The sequence below is a fragment of the Melanotaenia boesemani genome, chromosome 7 (assembly GCF_017639745.1).
Source record: "Melanotaenia boesemani isolate fMelBoe1 chromosome 7, fMelBoe1.pri, whole genome shotgun sequence".
In the NCBI taxonomy this organism is placed as follows: Eukaryota; Metazoa; Chordata; class Actinopteri; order Atheriniformes; family Melanotaeniidae; genus Melanotaenia; species Melanotaenia boesemani.
This window is the reverse complement of record NC_055688.1, coordinates 17,680,904-17,703,421: the sequence shown is the minus strand read 5'-3', so window position 1 is coordinate 17,703,421 and position 22,518 is coordinate 17,680,904. Positions and strand designations below refer to the sequence as shown.

Here is a 22,518-nt window from a genome sequence, read left to right as displayed (position 1 = left end):
CTCTATCAGCCTTTTACCTAATGATATATTTACATTCCATTAACTCTGAAAAACTAAACAGGATTGAGGAGGTAGCTCACTGAGAGATAAAAATACATTTTTCTGATGTAATGTCTAGGCGTTATTCTTTGCAATGTCAAGCTGCAAAATGAAAATGCTCATAGATATAATTAGCATGGAAGGAAATAGATGATTTCTGTCATCCCATGAGAAAGAATTGTGACTTCGCAACATTTGCTGTGGTATTTCATTCAAGTGATTCAATTAATTCACTGTAATGTTGTCATCTACTGCTACAATTACTTTGTTTGTACAGGGACAGCAGGAAGGGATGCTGAATCCTTCATGACTCCTGAGAGTTGAAGGACAAGGGTTAAGAGTCCTCTTTATTTTACAGCAGACATATTCAAGAGGCTTAGACAGTGATTTCCCAGAAATCACAAAGCGAAAGTTGGATAAGTAAGATTTAAACACTGCAAGAGATACAGACTACACATATCCTGTATTCTGTCAGAAACAGCGTTTGCCGTCGAAATATAGGAAAGAACGCAAAAGAAATCCAGAGCATGAAACAGTAGTGTTTGAGTTTCACTGGGATTGGGATTTTTTCTGTATTTGCAAATCCAGTGAAATGCTTTTAACAGCTACTAACTCAATTTTCAGTTCAGCCTTACATGTAAAATCTAATTAATTATGAGTCATCTCAACACACTTTTACAGATACAGGGCAGTTCATTCCAATTGATTGTAATCTAATTACAGTTATAAATATATTCATTATATAATCCTCAATAGTCCAGATTATAATAACTGTGTTTGTATAGGCCAATTCATAAAGAATAATTACTTAAATAAGGAAAGCAACAAATTGCATTTAATCTTCCACTTGACTCAAACTGAGCATAATATGAGGCAATGGGTGACAAAGGAGAGGAAAACTTCCATGTTCGACAGAAAGGAAAACTTCCAGTAGAACCAGATTTAGGAAGGGCGGCCATCTGCCTTAACTGGTAAAACTCTACCAGTAGGTGTTGTCGAGCTGTTTAAAATAAATCTTAATCCCTTACAGTCGTCACAGAGGCAGAAACTGACAAAGACAATGTCACATATTCTGAGTACCACATTGCAAGATATTTGAAATGTAAATTTTCAGCTCAAAAACAAAACAAAACAAACAAACAAACAAACAAACAAACAAACAAACAACAACAAAAAAAAAAACAGATAATATATTCTATCATCTGTTTACTTGTCTTTATATGTCCTGTCCAGACAAGCTGTTCCAGTATCTGTTTCTTTAAATTTAAAGGGACCTCCTGCTGACTCCGCCTCTTCCAGGAAGCGTTCGGAGCAGCAGCCAATGGAAGCAACTCCACACATGTAGTTTACTGTATAGCAGCTTACTCAAGTAAAAGCCATGAAACACCAAGCTGAACATCTACTGTTGAACATTTGTTAGAGCCTAAGATGAGACTGTTTGTCACTTCTAGCTCTGAGTGATACTTTGAGCTGAACGTGATCACAGTGAGTGCAGCCGTTTTCTTGAACTTGTGATGATCATTTTTTAAATAACTACATATTTTTGGCTTGGTAGTTAAAACTTATTTGCATTTTTAATAAATGGAGACAATTGTGTTACATATATATTTTATTGTCACACAACAGGAACAATAAACTTAAAAAAATATATATTTATATTGTATACAACATGTCTGAACAGAAAGTTGGAAAGTAGATATAAAGAGATAAAAGCCAGAAAGCTACATGTTAACACACTGGACCACATCGAGTCCTTTATTTTCTAGTAAGTGATTGCAGCAGTGAGAATAGGACTCAACAGGACCGATGCATTTTGGGAGACACTGGACACTCCCAGCATTAAATGAAACTGCAGGAAAGATGCAACACAACAGTTATTCAGCCTGATCCCTGCACAGTCAGTGCAATCCAGAAGTACTATGAGTAAAGCAGTAAAATTTTAGGAATATAAAGTTTTACTGTATGTTTAAAGTGGGATTATGTTTACAATGCAAAAATATGTTTTGTTGCTCTACTTCTTGGTAAATATTTTCCCTTCCATGCTTGCTTTTTTATGATACTTGTAAATTTGATGATGCTGACTGTTAATATTGGAAAGATACTGGATACAGATAAGTATTTCATACCAACGCAACCTCAAACCTCAATCGGAAATTTACCAAGTCAGCTTCATATTCAAGAGCAGACACGTATGCCTTTTTATGTTTACTTTATGGCTCAGACACCAGCAGCAATGGTGAATATTTAAGGCTTCAAAACATTGATCAACAAAATAGTAAATGATGTCATAGAGGACACATTCACTTCTTTTATAGTCAGTAACTCTTCTCTTTATGTTTGGTTTAACCTGGACACTAAAGACCTCAGTATGTGATTGCAGACCCCAAGCTGCACTTTTCATTTAAAAATGGGACACTTTCAAAGACAGTGAGCAAGTATGCAGGTCATAACCTACTCCTTAGAAAAAGGATTTTCAGCAGTCATGTGCAGTGGTGAGTGATGTTCTTCCTGCCTGTTTATAAAGCCCCTGGTGTTAAAATAGAAATTCTAAAAAGCCCAAATCTGAAAATCTGAAAGAAGCATTGGACATAAAAATTCCTTTGTGTGTGTTTTTTAAGGTTAATGCTGAAGCAACTACTTTGAACCAACAAGGAGAGCTAGCCCAAGGACCATTTTGTCTTTGAATTTGTTTGTACGTTTGTATATTTGTTATATTTGAGCTTTAGCTGATGTTTTCTATGCTTTATGCTTTCTTATGATTAATTAAATAAACAGACATTGGCATACAGTTGCTTTCACATAGTAGCAGATTCTTTCACTTATGTCTGTTTAGTGGTTTAATCAAAGCTTCATGTTAAGACTTTGAATAAGATATACAGTTTTCTGAGAATATTTTCAATTCTCTGCCATGTATTGACTTCAAGGTTGTGCGAGGTTGTGCAAGAACTGTTTGCAAGCTTGAAAAAATGACAGCATTATCTCCAGCTGTAAAAAAAAGTCCCATAAAACCCTTAGAAAATAGAAAATACAATGAATATATCTTGTATTCTTACTTTTTATTTTTTTAAATCAAAACTCAAACCCTACTCACCCTGCCTACTTCATTCTTTTCTGCCTCTCATGTCACTGTGTCACATCCAAGTAAAAGTGGATGCATTTTTTAAAAATGATTTAAGTGATTCTTTAAAAATAACCAAACATACATTTAATAAACCCTGCAGGTTTTCAGGTATTTCCAAAACTCCTAAAGGCTCAGATAACCCTCTGGAGTAGGTCCTCGTTTTTTTCTGCATGATTTTAACCAGTGTCTTGAACTGTCACTGTGCCTTAGTCCAGGCAGCTCGCATTTTCATGCAGTTTATTCTGCTATTTTAGTAAAGCACACGTGAGATTTATATTAACATGTAAGTTAAAGAAAACGTGAAAAAAATTCTATTACTATATAAATCAATCAATCAATCTAACTTTATTTGTAAAGCACCTTTTATGGTAAAGGCAACACAAAGTGCTTTACATGAAAAAAAAAGCTATTTCTACATACCAAAAATAAAATAAATAATTAATAAACAACAAAACCACTCAAAGTCTTTCACACAGTCAAGCACATGCATGTATACACACACATAAAGCAGCCCCCTTCCTCATTCTGTGCAAACATGACTCCCTAATTTCTGTCTCTAAATCAAGTGTAGGTATAAAATACTAAGAGTGATAAAACATTTGGCTTAAAATGTTCTATACAATTACAAAACTGGCAATATAAGTTTTTATTACAAGCTGGGAAACTTTGGAACCAGATGACAAAAAAAAAACCCTCCCTGTTAGTTTTTTCTGCCTTTATATTCAAGTCCTTTAGAAATAGATTCAGAGCAGCACTAACTGTTACTGTAAAGTAACTTTTTAATCTTCTTGTTTTTTGAAAACACCAAACTGGATGTTTCTTTTACAAGGTAATACATGACCAGACCACATAACATGTAGACACTGTTTGCGAGCTTCTAGTCCAGTGTCTATAGTGGTGCATGTGTTATTTCTGCTGCAATTCACACATTGACTTGGACAAACAATCTATTCTAATTAAAGCAAGCTGCAGTCCTGGAGACTGCAGAAGGGGCCGTGCTTCATCGGATCACATCATCCTTTGAAAAAGCCCAGAATGGCTGATTGTGATTTGAAGGAAACGGGCCTCCTCAGGAGCAACTAGTGTGGGCTAGCAGCAGGAGAGGGGGATGGGGGGGATGGGGTGGGGTTGGCAGACAGGCTCCAAATTGGTCTAGAAAGTTCTGCAACAAATAATGCTACAGTGGAGATATTGGATGAAGGAGGAGGTGCCGTGAGGAGGGGAAGGCCATTAATCCTGGCTGTAGCCCTAGTTTACTGCTCTTACTGCATGTGGGGTGAGGAGACAAATTAATTATGTGGCTGAGATTAATTAGGTGATGTTAAGGAAATCTGTGACTGTAAAACTTTAGAGGGCTACACAGCTGACTAGACTAATGGAGCATTCATGAACTCCTAATAGATGCTTCTTTGACTGTAAGCAGAGCAGTGAGAGGAAGTGTAAAAAAAAAGTCTCCTTCTGTGACAGCAAATAGAGGACATGTCAAAGTGCAGGTGCTACCTGAAGCAAGCTGTGCTTTAATTTTACATCATTATCCTGTAATCAATATTGTAAGATAAATAATTATGTTTAATGTAAAACAAGCTGCATGTAGTGGCACCCTAAAACTGAATTATAATTAATTCTGCAATTACAGTATAATAAGTTCCAATAAGATACAACATGTTATGTAACACAATGACAGAATTATTATCAATATGGCAGCTATGATACAATGCAACGTGACAGGACACAAAACAGTTTATTTTCCTTTCAGGAGAATTTGCTTTGGACTCAAGTACTGTCACATTCGCTGTACAGTTACCCTAAACGTTAAATTATTTCTGCAATATCTTTCAGCCCTTCACAGTAAAGTTGAGTACTGCTGGTTCACTATTTTTTGCAGTTTGTTTCTTTTTTAAAGAAGAATACTGCCTTCACAGCACTAAATCACAAAATCTAAAAAAAAAAAAAGTACAAATGCTCCATTATGACCTCAAAGTACTAAGTGGAAAAGGTATCTGCACATAAAAGTTAATCGTGTTTTGTTGGATACAGTAGGCAATGTAGTTCAGGCTTGGAAGTAAAAGTTCTGTGTTAAAAAATTCCCTCGTAAAAAAGAAAATAATCCTTCGTTTACTTTCTATGGTTTATTGCGCTAGCACATAATAGTACTAAAAAAAAATCCTTGGCCCTTATCAGGTCTTAAATTTAAGTACAAATACAACTTTAGATGAACAACAGATGACATATAACACTGGATCATTATTAATTTAACAAAAACTAAGCCAAAATGCTGTATCAGTTCCTCCAGTTCACCGAGGTTTGCAGGATTTTTGTTTTTGCACAGCTCGGTTAAAGTCCTGCTGCAGCATTCTTGAAGGGCTGAAATCTTAACTTTGATTGAGTCAACACTTTGATTCTTTTCTTTTTCAGTCATTCTGTTGTAGATTTGCTGCTGTACTGGAAATAATTGTCCTATTGAATGACCTCATCAGGGCCCAGGTTTGGCTGTCAGACAGATGGCTTCACTTTTGACTCTACATTGGTAGAATATTTGGCATTTAGAGGAGTTCATGGTAGACTCAGGTGTCCAGGTCTTGTGGCAGCAAAAAAAGCCCAAATTATCAAACCTCCACCACCATGTTTGACATCTGAGGTGTTACGCTGCAGTTTTCACCAAATTTGGCCCTTTCATTATGGCCAAAAATCTCTACTTTGGTGTTGGGTCCCACATCTTGTGGTATGTTGAAATACAACTTTGCAAACATAACCTGAGCTGCCACATTCTGAATAGAAGAGGCTTTCTTGTGCAAACTGATCTGAACAGGCCATACTTGTTCAGTCTATATCTAACCGTCCTGCCATGTGCTGAAACCTTTAACATGTTTAACAAGTGGCCAGCAGAGTCTGATATTTTTTTGAAAGTCTGACCTTGAAGTAAACCTCCTGGAACATCCACTGTTGGGAAGACTGGGAACTGTCTTTAATGTTTTCACTCGTAAATAGTCTTTCTCATTATTTTGCATTATGTAAACAGAAATCTGAATTCTCCAGACCAGCAAACTGACATAACCGTTTCTTTTAGAAACGCTCACACTTACTGGTGATCATTTAAATTAAAGATTTTTAACTAGCAGCTCCTGGCTGCTCCGTACCCTCTTAATTCCAATTCAGATTTTTCTTTTTTACTTAGTTTTTGTTATATAAATGATAATTCAGTGTAACATGTTGTTAATTTCATATTATATTCACAATGCTATCAGACATTGTAAAAATTGAAGGATGTTTTATTATGTCCTGATATTTAAAACGTAGAAGTGAAAGAGAAGGTACTTTCTTTATCATGTAAATATATATTATTGGAGTGTTTTACACTAATGCATTATGTTTTGATGCTCTTAATTAAGAGAAGGATTTCAAAGCTTCTTCTACCACCAAATATTCAACAATGTTTCCTTTTGTAGGCATTTTGGAAAAGGCAAAAACAACACTAAAGTAGCATATTTTATAAACGTAATTGAGTAGTGAACAATTCCCAGAAGTGCTTCAGTAAATTTATTTTCCACTCTCAAAGTTAAAGCTCAGCATTACTTCCAAGTGTGCTGTTTTTTTTTTTTTTCTTTCTTAAATGAGTGTTTTTGCTGGCTGTAGTGCGAAGGGGGGAAACTGATTTATCTGGAAATTACATCAGTCTTGACCCAGAAGAAGGTGACACTGACTTTGCTGCTGCTCTAACTCTCAATTTAACATAAATCAACTGCATTCCTGCATCTTCCTCCAGATGTGGCAACTTCAAAGAACCATCTGGAAACTTTACGCCCTCAAAACATCACAAATATAGTAGAACATACTTGTTCTAGTGTTATTGCTGTGCACGACTGATGACGTGTGCTGCTCTCTTTAACAGCAGATATCAGCCTCCATCTCATGCATACTCTGTTTACTTTCTCAGCCTTTGCTGCAGTTAAACCGGTTTCACTGCAAAACCACTGATAGTATTACTTAACAATACTGCTGCAAGAAGACATGCAAACTGCAAGCAGAGCAGGAAAATAGTATTCATGATCTCTGAGGGTAAAAAGAAAAGAATATTGCTGCAATCTGCATTTGAGGGGCAGAGAGGTTAACATCCTGTGTGGAATCCCAGTAAGCTTCCGAGTATAACCAGGCCACATACAAAAAACAGCAAATGCAGGGTTTTGAAGCTTAATATCTAAGAGACTGTGCTGCTGATGTTTAAAAGTAGAAATATGATTTAAATAAATAATGCCTTACCTCGCTTAAAACTGAGTAAGAAGATTGCACCCTTGGGCATAAACAGCTTCGCTTTTAATTTCTCATGGCTTGACATGTCTGACTTTACCTCTCTGTCCACTCTCCATTCTCTTCTGATATAACCAAGCAATGACCGCAGTGTGTATGCAGCATGTAAAATTTAGAAACTCATATTTGAAGTGTGAGAAACATCAGATAAACACACAGCAACTTCAAAATACCCACTGTTATTCTGCACATAGACGGTGCCCAAACAGGAACTTCAAAGTAGAGATCATAAATGATAAAGTTGCACCATTGTTTTAATGTTTATGCGACAGCATGAATGAAATGTTCAAAATGTCCGTTTATGATTTGCGTGACTTGCTCACACAGTCAGCTGGTGGGAAATATTGACTTTAGTCATTCTATAAGCATCTAAGACAAATTACACATCAAAACGATACAAAATTGATGAATAAAAACTGACAAAAACCAATGGGGGTGAGGAGGGAAAGTAGCAGGCATGCTAAAAATAAAACATCTTTATTATGTTATTAATTCCTCAATTTAAAAAATATTTACATTACACAGTCAGGATTAGCAATATCATTTGTCCACACCGCATTTACATAACTGACTGTAAAGTAACACAAATAACAAATGCATGTCCAGTATGGCGTGTGCCTGAAAGTGACTAAACATAAAAAAGTCGTAGCAGCAGGTAAATTCCTTCAGAGCTCTAAATGCTGTTAACTGCTAATAATTTCATAACACATAGTGATAAAAGAGAGTTCGAGAACATTAAACTTTTCAGTGCTTATCTTAAATATTAACTGGGAATGTCTAAAATGTGAAGCAGTCTGCTCTGATGAGACAATGTGACTGATGTTGTGTGTGTCTAACGGCACAGAATTTCAGTTAAATGAAAAAGAAAACCTGCATTCTGCCCTGATATTTGGCTCGATCACACTCCTGTTAGAAACTTACTACAAAAATAGATTTCGTTGAAATTTACATTAGCTTCATCCCTTCATCTATGTTATTAGGGAGAAAAGCAGGACCATTCAAGGAAAGTATACCCAAATAACTACACTGAGACTCAGACTGGTTCATTTCCAGTTAAATGTTCGTCCCACCAGCTCAAAGAACTTCTTGTTGGGTTCGTGGAAGAACTGGTAGAGTTTTTGCAGGATGGCAGGAGCCACGTGAGGGTGAGCCCTGCCTTTTGAGTCGTGTAAACACCTTTCTCGCCCATGGTCTCTCAAACAATAAAATCCTTTAGTTTTATTGAAATAAAAATTTGAAGCGTTTATCTGAGGCTCCAGCTTCAAGAACCTTTCCACTTTTTTCATTTCAGGGAAGGGATCCCTGATCAACTCATCCCCATCAACTACATGGATGTTCTCCAGGGGGAAGTACTGCAGCCAGTTCTGCATGTGAATGTAGTACAGGCTGCGGTTAAGAGCCTTGTATCCCAGGTTTATCTCACCATCCTTTACCAGCACAGATTCAATGGGCTGGTAGCGCTTGTGCTTCTGGAGTCGGTTGTAAAAGACCTGGGTGTAGTCCGAGAGCACCCGCTCTGTGGGGTCTCTAAGAATGAGCAGCAGCTTGATGTTTGGATTCAGCTGATGGATGCGTTTAGGGACTTTACTGGAGGTGAAGTAGGCTGGCGTCTTTTCCACTGTCAGCTGGTCAGGAAAGGCGTAAGGCATCTGGCTGATATACCAAGGCAAGCCCTTTTGAAAGTGGCTCTCCCAGTCAAAAAAGTGAACCTCATTCTGAGCTGCTGCCACAGAGCTGTGTAGACTGAGCATCTCAATCAATGCCCGTGTGCCTCCCTTCCTCACCCCAATAATTATAATCTGAGGAAGTTGCTGGAGGGTTCCGTTGGGGTGGCTGGTGGTCCCGTTGTCAGTGGGTGAGGAGGTGGGAGGTGAGGGTGGCTGCCCGACCGCCAGCGGGCGCGAGGGGAGAGAAGGAGACTGCATTGCAAAAAGCAGCAGCCCGAGGAGCAAGGCTGCCATGAGGGAGGTCCTGACCCTGGAAGATTTCAGCCTGGCAAAAGCACCAAAAATGTATCCCACATTGAAAAAGCAGCTGTCAGAGAACAACAGTCCGATTGAAAAAGCAAGAAATGCCTCTTCTTTGACAGCAGCAGCTGCGAAGGGAGAAAACAGTTGGAATTAGAGGATAACCTGGTAAATATTTTACAGAAAAATAAAACGTGGCAGGATGACGTTCTCAAGTTTAAATGAGCAAGAGATTAAACTTTAAATCTGAGATTATACAGAGCATGTTTAATAAGGAAATTTGCTATTGGTCATGGATTAATGTTTCCACTATAGCCAACTAGAACAATACAATAGAAGCTACAGCCAAAAAGGACAAAACAAAAGATCACTGAGATGCAGATGAGTTTTACCTTGTTTGAATCTATTCTTGTTTTAGAGTCCATTTAGAAAAAAAATACAGCACGTTTAAGCAACAGAAAAACAGTTCACCTTAATAAATTAAAAAGGTCAAACACTGTATAATCCTTGCAGATATTTACTGGCAACATAAAAATCAAAAATCAGGTGAGCTATCAAACCTGAGCATGTAAAAAGGACGTAAATGATCAATCTTGCGGTCTTGCACACAGCGACACGCAAGAAATACATGTTTCATGCTTACTGTCACGTTTCGTACAACATATTTTAATCCGACTACCGCAATCAGCCCATCTTTCCTTTGCCGTGGCCACAAATCCACGAAGTAGCCTATCGAACATTTCTTACCTTTAAAACTACCGTCCACTCAACAAAGACCTCATCATGTCGTGCAGGTCGGGGCTCTCAGCGCGCACCACCGATGTTCCTTCAGAAAGCAGGTAATGTCTGTTAAGAGTCCTCTCTCTTCACCAGGTCCGTTTTTTTTTTCTCCGAGCGCAAAGAGAAACTTGCTCCCGACCTGTACGCAACTTCACGGAGCGCCTCCTGCGTGTGATGGCTCAGGCGGTCCTCCCGGTTTTTGACTATCAACTGTTGTGTGGAAATCCACAAACCCACGCCTACATTCCGTCTCCGGGACCACTCCTCCTCCTGACAGGCGTTGTTGAAATGTAATGGTATTTCTGAGAGATAAGGCGGCTGTAATGCGTGAGGAGGAAATGGTGCACGAAATCCAACAGTTTTGTTGTTGTAAAAAAGAAAGAAAAAAAAATATCTTGCACCTGATTTGGAAAAACAAACAAACAAACAACAACAACAACAACAACTCTCTCTCTCTGAGCCTGTTTTAGTGGAAGAGAAGACATTCTTTGGCACTCCGCACTTTCTTTGTCTTTAATCCAAAGTGCGCAACCTTCTGCTGAACTCTATTGTATCCGGAAAATCTAAATCCTTCCCGCAACATTTCAGTAAACCAGGTTCCTGATATAATTCTAAAGCAAACCCCAAGATTAACTGACATCATAATAGTGTTTCATAATTTTCTCTGCCTAACCTTTTTACAGTCAGTCAATGTGAGAAAGTCTGAGTAAGAGCGAAGTGCTGGTGAGTAAGTGGGAAGTCACCTGAGTCAAAGACCTTGTCCTTCTGTGTCACTCGTGCCCTGAAGAGTTGAGAAATCAGCAGGGCGGGTTTGTACTGCATGTGAATTTGGATTAATACAATAAGAAAGACAATGTGCAAATCAAAAACCACACATATTACTAATATAATCACATATCTTGAATTTAAAACCCAGTCTTTTCTATGTTTTAATGGGATGTTATGGCCTGTTTTTCATGCTTATATTATGCTTGAAGCGCGGAACTCTTGAGGGCTTTGCAGCTGAATATGGATGTATCTGATTTTACCCATGTCTGCGAAAATTTCTGCTGTGTAGGTTATTCAACTGAAGGCCATCATGCCCATTAAAGCACCCTTTACTGTACAGAGGGGCTACACGCAGAGCAAACAAAAGGCCAAACCCTACTTCTTTAACACATTCTTCCTTTGGAGAGAATGCAAACGCATGTGCTTTGCTGTTTTTAATGTGCAGTCTTAAGTGCTGATATGGCCAGGAGTTTCCCCCACATTGATTTTTAGATGCAGTTTAGTAATCCTTAGATTCTGCCCCCATCTTTCTCTGGGAGAAATGTAAATTCAGCGGAGTCATACAATATAATCCTACTTTAAGGATCGCAAGCGTCTGATCACATTAACATGACAATAGCACACACCCTCAGACCGTAAATACCCTTAGTGCCACCTCAGTGACTTTCCTCACCCTCAGTTGGCAACAGTAGACAGGATCAAATACCAACTGAAGCATAAGTACTGTGATGTTTTTTCTCTGTAAATCTACACAGTGAACTTTTCTTAATCCTCACTATTTGGTGCTAGCGACTTCTAAGCAGTTAGAAAAAAACAGTGCCATACTATAATAGATACTCTGACATTTGTAGATGTCCAACTTTGTCTAAATATGCTTAAAATACATCACAAAGCAGGGACTTCGGGTTTATTTGGTTGAGTGATTCTGAGAATCTACGATTTGTAGATGTGTAACATTACATTTTCCTTTTGGATGATTGTTTCAGACAGGAATAGTCAAGTAGAAAAATCCATTAATTTTCCTGTGAAATGCAGTGGAATTGAGGTATAGAACTTTGAATTAAAGTCCCATAATAATAACTTACCTGTGGTTTTGGTACTTAGCTGTGGTATATAGCATCCAAAAAAAAAAAAAAAGAAGCAAAACCTCAATGATTATAAAATAAAATATAATATAATCATATAATATATATATATATATATATATAACCCTAACCCTAACATATTTGCAATTTATGTTTTAAGTTTCAGCCAGTCATTTTCTGTACAAGTTGGATAACTCTTCCGTGTTGCTTGATGACTGGCATGCTTGAAAACGTACTTCCTTGTACCAGCTGTACAGCTCTGAAACAAGTTTCATATGGCTGCAGGGCAAAAGGTGACTGCATATGAGTGGAGGCATGCTGTGAATGTTTTATGACACACTTCACAGTTTGTCTGAAAATACAAAAAAACTTGAAAATATCTTCTTCTTCTTCTTCTTTTTTTAACACAGTATACTCAGATAAATCACTGACCAGGAATGCCAGTGCTACCATATGTTTTGCAGAAAATATTCCCAGCAGCTGCCTGATAACCTTGTGCATAGTTTGATCTAAAGGCGAAACTAAGTTTCTTTAATTAACGTCGAACTGTTGTCACATTTAGGCGACATTTATTACTGTGCAACACATTATTATGCAGAAACAAAGCCATGCGTGGAGGAGTCTGTTCATCAAACATTTCTGTGTTGGAACTTATTAGCCTTTGATACAGGCGCTCTGTATGTGGTGAAACATCAGGCAGTTTTATACCTCATATTGTTTTCATCTACTGAACAATTTTCTGAATATTAGCATGTGCAATTCAGCATATACAGCTGCACCCTCTGGCTACAGATGATAATGTTGTTTGGCTTGGTTTCTGAAAATGAGTATTATTATATCACAGATGGAAATTAGAAAAAAAAATTTGATTCATGAAACTGAAATTTATTCAATATATTACACTTCTTTGTTGTTTTAAGCACCTGAGGAGGAACAACAGTTATTTCTCACTCAATGGTTATTATTTTCTATGGTATATTTCTAAAGATTAATCCACAGATTAATTATATACGCTGTGAATCATCAGCCGTCACACACTAAGCCGAGGCACTCTGTAAATCTTGTTTAGCTTCATCTGTTCAGTGAAATGATTTTATTTGTGCAAATAGGTTCACTGTGCAGGTCAGTACTGCAATTATTTCTGGTGGTAATACAAGATGATGACAAATGTCATGAGAAATAATGTAAAGATGATTGCATCACCTGCAGAGTGGTATGAGCTGAGAGGGATGCTTATGAAAGAAAGTTTAGCATCTTAGTTTAGTTATCTTTAGCTGACATGACAGCAAAGATTGAGCAATTTCAGTCAGTGATGATAATGATAATGAATTTGTCTGCTGATACAGACACACACAACCACACTGAGTAGGTTGTCCTCATGCTGCCAAAACAGCTCTGACCATACGAAGCATGAACAAAAACATCTGTGGGTGTCCTGGAGTCTTAGCATTAGGTCCTTCAAGCTCTGTAGGTTGTGAGGTGAAGTCTTTGTGTAATGGTCTCGTTTCTCGCATGCCATCAGGTTCCATCAGATCGATATCTGAGGAATTAAGAGGCCAGGTGAACACCTTGAGACCTGAGTTGTATTCTTTAAGCCCTTTCCTCAGCTTTAATTTTTTTGTGGGGCCAACTGCTGTCCTGCTGGGAGGTGCTGTTAATGTATGGCAGGTGGGACTGGTATGCATAGCTGTTTATGTAGTTTGTAAGTGTCAAAGTAACATTCATGTGAATGCCTGGATGCAGATTTTCCAAGTTGAACAATGCAGTGTAACAAAGCAAGGAGCGTCACTTGTCAGCAGTTTAAACGTTGTTGATGCACTTTTAGACAAAACAAACAAGAAAATTCTCATACACAAAAAGTAGCGTTTGCATACCAATAAATGTATCTCTATAACAAATATGAGGAAATGAAATGCAGTTTTAGTCAAATTTAAGTAGAAAACTGTTAATTGCCTTCTTATATTTGTTCAATAAATGATAAAGGACTGAAGATCATACTTTCAGTTCTAGTTAGTCAGCTTGAATTCTCATATGTATCTGGTCTGATGGACAGTCAGGACTCACTGGACTCTTTTAGTTGCTCTAAACTGCAGGAAAAAACTTCTGGTAAAGTAGCTTTTATGCTCCATTAATGGATGGTTTGAGACCAACTGAATGTACTGACATTGTAGCACCGTTCTGTTTAGTTTTATTCACATTAACATCATAATTTTTAAATATTATATCACCTCTCATGGTTTATTCTGTTTAAAATGTATATTCTGAGCTGCTTTGAATTGCCCTAACCCTCAGCATATGGTTGTATAGTGGCCCAGGAGCAACTCTGGGACACACTGCCCTGACTGGTACAGATGTTTGTATTCTGGCTGAGTGGAAACATTGACCTTCCTTGGCATGTTTAGGCTACTGCCAAAACTGGAAGCAGTCGGACCTTTTTAAACTACAGGAAAACATTCACATTGAACCTTTTTTGCTCTGTGTTGGATTAGAATAAGCAAATAAGTTTGCAATAAAAACTCCATGTAGAGATATGAAAAATGAATTAAACAACAAAGTAAAAACCTATTTGGGTGGAGCTGATGGGAAAAACTCCACGTAAATCAGTGGTTAAGTAATTAAATCCATTTTATCTCTTTCCAGAAAGCTGGAAAAGCCACAGCTAAAGAACAAACAATCCTGTGGTAAAATCTGTCCAACAGATATTTTTCGACACTGATTCAGTCTCATCTTACAAAAGTAAGAAGACAAGGAAGTGCATAGAGCAGCTTAATCACCCAAGATGTTTAGTGAGTGTATTTTAATACTGACACTGTGCATCAGCATGCATCACATCTAAAATCCCAGCTTTTGTTAGATGAAGCAAGAGGAAGGGAAGAAGGGAGATGTTAGGGCTCACTTGTCATGCTGGAGCATGTACGCTGATGTTGAGTCATGGGAAAACAGCAACAGTGCAATGTGGGAAACAGGGGCATTTTGTAACTCATCTGGGCTTCCACGAGAACACAGACGACTCCAGAGTGCAATGACAGACACCGATCTCTCTCAGAGTCATTTAATTCCTTTTTCAAAAACAAAGAAGTGTCATTGCGGAAGGAAGGAAAGACTTTCTTGGCTCAATCGACCAAAATATTATTTGCTAAACTCTAGAATTTGTGCATATTTGACAAGCATAAAAAAAAAAAAATCCCCTAATGATAGCTTTTTTCTGTCACTCCACCTGTCACTGTGCCACTTTTAAAATGAAGTAGAAAAAGCCTTTTAAGCTTTTATGAGATAACAGAGATGGCAAGAACAGCCTGCTTGCCTAAGTGACACAGTCGAAGTTTACTTTATTTATCAGATAACACAGTATCTCCATTATTGTTTTATCTCCTAGGGCAAATCATTCCCAATTAAACAAATACATTGTGAAATGGGCCTCTTTGTTTTGCAGGCTTTTGTGCACAAGACACAGAAGCAGCGGTTGTTCTGTTACAGTAAACATCATTATCAGTCAGGGGCTGAAGTGCTGTAGATGCTGCATTTTATCCAGGTTTGCAGATGTGCAGAGCGACAACGGATTGCTATTTATAGCTTCCGGTAAACACTAAAGGTAAGAGGAGTCTCTTTGTATTGGTAATTACCACAGAACATGGTGTCTGTGCCAGGTGTAAATCCTTGGAAATGGCCTTCATTACCAAGGCGCTGGCAGACTGTGGCTAAGGAAGTGAGGATAATGATAGTGTAGGATTAACCCCGCTTCCAACTTTCTTTACTTCTCTTCCTCCAAGCCCTCCTTGCACAGCCTAGCCAGCCTCTTCTCTCTCGGTTCTCAAAGGAGGCCCTTGTCTCAGACAATGCAAAAGCTTGCCGAAGGGGGTTTTGATCATGCTGGGATGCAGCTCTGTGTGACAGGCCTCAGACACAGATATTAGTTTCACACTCAAAGAACCACAACTCAGGGGATTTGTGGAAAAACTTCTTACACAGCTAGTTGAAGTATTTTACTCCACTGCAACCAGCCATTACCTCTATTCCCACCTCAAAAAGAGACCTATAGATGCTTGAATGTGTATGCGAAAGCAAACGGTTCTTCTGTGTTCCTATTTAAAATGTATTTAATGTTTAAAATGCTTTTTCATTTTCTCTCTTTTTCATTTACTTATGCTTCCTCTTCCTCTCAAAGTCAAAGTTTGTCCTGATTGGTGAATCATTTCACTTTTTCCATTTAAAAGTAAGTTTTCAAGCATATGAAAAAGGGGATTAGTGGATATTTGGTGTGAAAACCTTTGGAAAATTCCATTCGGATGCATTTTAAAACTATTTGAACATAAAAGGAAAGTAATTTATTAGGGCTTGCTTTTGTCCATATGTTGATCCTAAAAACAGTGAGTCGTTTATATTCTGTGGCAAGCTCTGTTAAATATGTTATATGTTCATGAAATAAACTCATCTGACCTTCAAGAATGGGCTGTAGTATTTGGTTCTCAGTATTAGGGTTTATACAACCTACTGCAACATCTGGGAAAAGGAAAAGCACCTTCTTTACATTTTAACTTGAACCATTATTAAGTGTTTTGCTTTAAATGGTAATAATCTACACCCTAAACTGACAAAACAACCGAAGGAAGACTCAAAAAACAGTCCTCTTGAAAGGAAGTAGATATTAAAGGTAATTGTTGGACAGGTGTTTCAGTTTATGCTGTAAATACCTGAAACATGAACCGACCTATCTGGTCAAATCTGAGCAGATGTTAGGCTCTGAAGCCTGTAAAATTAATCTCTGAGGAAGATATAAAAACACACGTGCCCCAAATCATTTTAGAACTTAGAACTTTAATCTTTGAAATTCTTTATTATTTACATAATGAACCCCACAGAGGTCAAAAGGAAAACACACTGAGTTACTTCATAAAAACCAAGAAAAACACATAGATAAATAAAAAAAGTGTAATAATTACTGTAAATTAATATTTCTTCTTTGAAATTTAACACAGCTTCTTAGAAAACAATGAATATGATCAGATATTTGTTTATTTTCTGTATTTGATTTAATAATAAGAGAAAAAGCCTGTGTTTATATTTCAAATCAACATTTACATTGTAGTCAAACAAAGAATGAAGTTAATCTCTGATCAAGCCTATGTAAATACAAATTCAGTGGGCTGTGGGAGGTTTTTCCCAAAGCCAATATACTTGATCTAGCCTGATAATCAACATTAATGCAGCTGTTTATACTTTTTTCTTCTCTGTTACTTTTGTATGTGGACGCTGTAGTGGCTCCTGACTGGGATTAGTATGGATTAATTTATCATTTTCATCAAACAGTGTGAATGTATAGATAAAAAAGCATGTTCAATGTCAGCCTTAAAGAAGCAAATGTGGCAGTGGAGTGAATGAACATGTGCAGTTTAGATCTAAACAAGTTTTCTGTCGTCATCCTGGGACTTTGTAACTGCATGTGCAATCACAACTTTAAGTCCACTGAGGATTCAGAGCAGGCCACACAAAGTACTGTCACCCATTGGATAACAAAGCTTAGGAAGGTGGTTTGATCATGGGGGCATCTTGCTTGTGCAACTGTCACATTGAATGTTTGCAGGCAAAGGACTATAGTGGAGGACAGAGAGAATAACAAAAGGCCGAAGCAGACACCTGCACACCTCAGGAGAACCCACACAGAAGCCCCAGGGAGAGAGATGGAGTGTGTGTTGCCAGGGGTCTGACGAGTGTCCTCCTCTGCATAGTAAAGAACCAAGTGTGAGAAATCCTTGGCATGGATAAGCAGAACAGCTTTGCCACTTGATTTCCAATGTGAAGGCTTAATACTTTTAATATTTTTTTTTAAATTAAGCATTAGTTCAGCATCAGTTCATGTTCTTTCAATATATGTTTATAGGCTACATCTCTTGCAATTTGTCCATCAACATTGCTTTTTTACTCATTTACTATAATTACGAAAGCCTTAAGGGAAATATGTAAAAAAAAAAAAGATGAGATGAGACTAAAACTGAACTTTTTTGTCATAAGGTAAAAATAAATTATTTCAGTGATTGATATAGAATAACACCAAGCTGTGTGAAGCCTATCAGGGCATGATTGGCAACCAAAAAGGCAACTCACCACTTATCTTAGCTTTTCAGACATAATGTTCTTCAGAAAGTTTAGAATTAGTCAGAGACTCTACCATGCTGCTCAGGGACTCATTTGATCAAACTTCTGTGCTCTAGTGCGGTTGTGTTATGCAAATAAATATACAAAACTTAACTGTTTTGTCTTTTTCTCATAAACATAATTAAACTCTAACACATCTGGCTATCAACAAAAACACATCATCAAACACTGACCTATTACCCAGGGATCATCATCCCCACAGTGAGACATGTTGGTGGCAGCTCCATGCTGTGGCGATGATAGTCAACAGCAAATTCTGGAAATTATTTAGAACAGGAGGAATAACACATGGTGCTAAACATTGATGAATTCTTGAGGAAAACCTGTTGCAGCATCAGAGGTTCACCTCTTTGAAAACAATTATTCTGATCATGTTACAAAAGCAACTTCAATTTAAGGAGGAACAATTAGATCTCTTGAAATAACCTGTTCAAGACTTAAACCTCAATTTTACTGACAATGTGTGGGACAATATGACATGAAGATTGCTATACACTAACACCCACCTAGTCTAAAGGAGCTAAAGCAGTTTTGCCTCAAAAAATGGGCAAACCCATCCCAGAGATTAGATGTACCATCTTATAGAGACTAATGAAAAGAGACATTGTGCTGAAATTGTTCTGCACCAGAAAGAGAGGGTACTTATAAACGCTTTTATTTCTCTTTTTTTTTTTTTTTTGGTAGACATGTTGTGTTAACCAAATAATAGAAACCACAGAAAAATCTATTTCAATTTTAGACCCAACAAAATAGGACAAACTCCAAAGATGGTGAATATTTCTTTTTAGGTATTGTATGTAAGGTTGGAAAATACACAACTCTTCACTTCGCACAACTAGTAAAGAAACACAAAGCATGGTCCAAAAATAATTAGCTCATCCTAACCTCATAATACTAATGAAATATTATTATCATTATTATCATTAATATCATTGGTCTTACTGTTGTTAATAATAATATTTAGACAGTTTAAAAGACTAGAAATGCAGAGGCTGTTTATATCTGTAAGGAAAAAATCAACAGCTGCTGTAACAGTTACTAATGGATCTTACCTGTCAGTAAATATTTTCTTCCATGTATATTACTGTAGTTTTTGGGATTTAGCGCCCCTTGTAGAAATCTTTGGTAATGTTGCCACATTACATTTGGAGCTAAAGAATCAGTTTTTATTTTAACATTCCTTTCAGAGAGAACTGGGCTCACGCAAGTAACCCAAAGTTTTCCTGGTCTGTTGAAAGAACTGGGACTGGCCCAATGCTTAGCTGACATCCAAAACCCATCTCCAGCTTCCCTCCACTCCGGTAAGAGTCAGCTTGGTTAGTTCATTAAGTTGTCAGCATGCTAATTGCTGTTAATTGCTTCATTTTTTTCATTAATTACTTGGTTCTAATTTCTGTTTTTCTACAAATTACGTCACACTGTTCATTACTTTCCTTTGTTTTTATCTTATAACTTTATTTGTTGGTGGGGTTAAGCTAAATGCTGTCTGTCTTTAGGGAGGATGCACAATGGGATGAGATAAGATGAGATCAAAGCAGATGTTTATTTGAGATTTTGCTGTTTGCATTAAAACTCATATCAGTTTATATTTGCCTTGGAGAAAGCTTTTGGAGGACACCTCAAATTGTAATTTATTGCTTCTTTAACATCACTATTATGATGCTCATATAAATATGGGAGAGAATTTCATGCACAGCTCCAATTTTGCATAAGTAATCTTTTGGTTGATGATCAATTGATAACACCTGAACTCAGTCGATTTTGGAAAAATCTAAATTCCCTTTTATTTTCAACCCCATATATCAGTCTGGAAACATAATTCAAGCACAGTTGATTGAAAACCCAAAATACTCTTATTGCATTACAGTACATATTTAGTCCATTTGAACATTATTTTTTGCTCCAGGTAATATGTTAGTATGACAGTTTGCTTGAATATTATTCATATCATAATTACATCTAAGCTGCTGAACTCTTCATGGCTACTACAGCATTCCACTCTTGTTCAGCCTAAAGCGTAACTGAGGCTGCTTATCAACATTTCCCAAGAAATGATTATTTGCTCAAGTCCTCGTGAATTAAATGTCATCCTTCACACAACTAACATGCTTTCACCTGCTGCATTATATCAGATGGAGCTGGTGGCACTAACTGGGCTGACTCTTTGTCGTAACACATGTTCCATTTGTTCATTCGCCCACCTGTTCCTCCATCCACCCATTGTTATTTGTTTGTTTTGCATAATTTATACAAATTCATTCATTATCACTGTCGTTTCTTCACTGCCACAGCTGACTAGATATGACAATTCTTACAAAGAATACACCTGTGCTGATTTCAAGGACAAGTCAAACATGCACACAGTGAAATGTGTCTTTTGGACCACTTGCTTTGTTATAATCGCCCACCTCATTGTAACGGTATCAAGCTGTTTCACACTGCTCTGTACTAATGGCTTGAGCCACTGGCTGATAATTGGGTGGTATTTTCTTGGTTTTTGTTGTTCAATAGCCACAGGGTGGAAACTGCCAGGGTGGGGGGTTTAGTTAACGGCTGTGTATTTGTCCCAAAAATGCAGCATGCAGGGATGTAAGGGTGAGTGTATAAAGCTTTTTGTAGAAATATGAAGACTACAACATGGAACAAAATGGAATTTGAATTGGTTGTCCAGTTTCTTCTTGCCTAATTAGTCAAAAGCTTGTGGCTATAGGATGAACACAAAGAATACATATGCATGTTTTATTTTAAATGAAACTTCATATCTGTGGGAGCTTGCTGTCAATTTCCTAAGCTACCGTTTGAATTAAATTAAAGACTATTGATGTGCATAAAAGTAGTCTTAAATTGTGCAAGGATGAATTGTGTAATATTTATGTAGGTTTGGCTTTTGAAAATGAGAGATGGTTTTCACCTCTGAGAAAACAGAGGTGAATCTTCTTTTAAAAAATAATTTCTTGATATATGTTGTCATTTGATGTGATGCAATGTAGACAGGTTGAATTGTAGGAATAAGTTAAAGTGTCAGCGTTATGCTTGTGAAAACTTACCCAAAACAAGCTTCTTTATAAAATTGATTTTAAAGGAGCCTTACAGCACGTATTGAGAAGACAGGACAGGAATACTTTGTTAAACTGGCTAAATCTGTGAGCAAATAGTGTGGTTGCAAAGGGCAGAACTTAAGAGTCCAGGGAGGCCAGCTATCGTACAGAGGTGCACTGGGAGGAGAGAGAAAATCAATATCCATAATTGCTCAATAACAGTCTTTTGATAGAGGTGTGGAGAGTGGGCACATGGGTCACAGCAGACCCACAGACATACATTTACTTTGTGTACTGGCCAAGATTGCTACATTTTTAGCTAATCTGTTAGTCGAGTGTAACTATTATCAGAAGGTTTAGTTCTGAGGTCTGCCTTAAATGTCAGGTGGCAGTGTAAACATACTTCATATCATGTTCTTTTCTGGCCTGTAAGAGATCTGTTCCAAATGCAAATATCGCTGTAGAGTTAATGTTAAGGTGAAAAAAATGGTCTTTTCTTAGGTTGCAGAAGAACTCATATACTGACATATATTACCGCCTCTGGATAAATACTGGATTACACATTTTGCAATATAACAAATTGATCTGTTGGTTGTCTTATCAACGGAGTTGATTATTTAACATTTGGAAATAACTGGCAGTGGAAAAGAGTTGATAGAAAAACCATTACTAATGTAGACAAACTTGAAGGGTGAGGCAGCTTTGGCATAACCTGTGGACATTAGTTTAGTTTGTGTTTTTATTTTATAAGACAAATAGAGACCAGAGCAAATTTATGTAAGCAAACTAAAAAGTGTAGAAATAATAGCTGATAAAACTGTTAACATGGTCTCATTTATTTGTTTATCATTATTATGAAATACATTTATTTCAATAGGCATGAACGAAAGAATTACAAGATGATATTTGCACCTCAATGCCAAAGAAAATCTGACATTTTTATATTTTATTGGATCCTTTGGCTTTGATTTTAGTGCACTAGGCCAGGTGGGTTGATAAGATTATGCAACGTCAGGACATTAATTTCTACACATACCAGTATGTTTTTCTACTGAAGAAACCACATCTGTTAACCACCCGGATGACATGTATTAAGAAATCTATCAATGATTACAACAATAAAACAATAAATTAATTAAAAGAAATGTGCATATTAGCACCTGACTAAAAATCTGAAAGTTCAGCTTCTTGAATAGCCAGTTGAAGCCATACCATTTTTTTGTTACTGTATGTTACAGTTTGACTCAGATTCTCTTAATGCA

General features: G+C 37.2%; 1 protein-coding gene across 1 annotated transcript; it reads right to left on the bottom strand.

The window, feature by feature from the left end:
- Positions 1-7,701: 7,701 nt before the first annotated feature.
- hs3st1 (heparan sulfate (glucosamine) 3-O-sulfotransferase 1) lies at positions 7,702-10,945 on the bottom strand. Its single transcript, XM_041991285.1, has 2 exons — positions 10,180-10,945; positions 7,702-9,560 (listed from the first exon to the last, which is right to left on the bottom strand). Exon 2 carries the CDS (start codon positions 9,424-9,426, stop codon positions 8,509-8,511), a length of 918 nt encoding a protein of 305 aa, XP_041847219.1. The 5' UTR covers positions 9,427-9,560; positions 10,180-10,945; the 3' UTR covers positions 7,702-8,508.
- Positions 10,946-22,518: the final 11,573 nt, after the last annotated feature.

Coding starts and splice junctions, on each gene's coding strand:
- hs3st1 (XM_041991285.1), bottom strand. CDS start 9,426: ATGGCAGCCTTGCTCCTCGGGCTGCTGCTTTTTGCAATGCAGTCTCCT.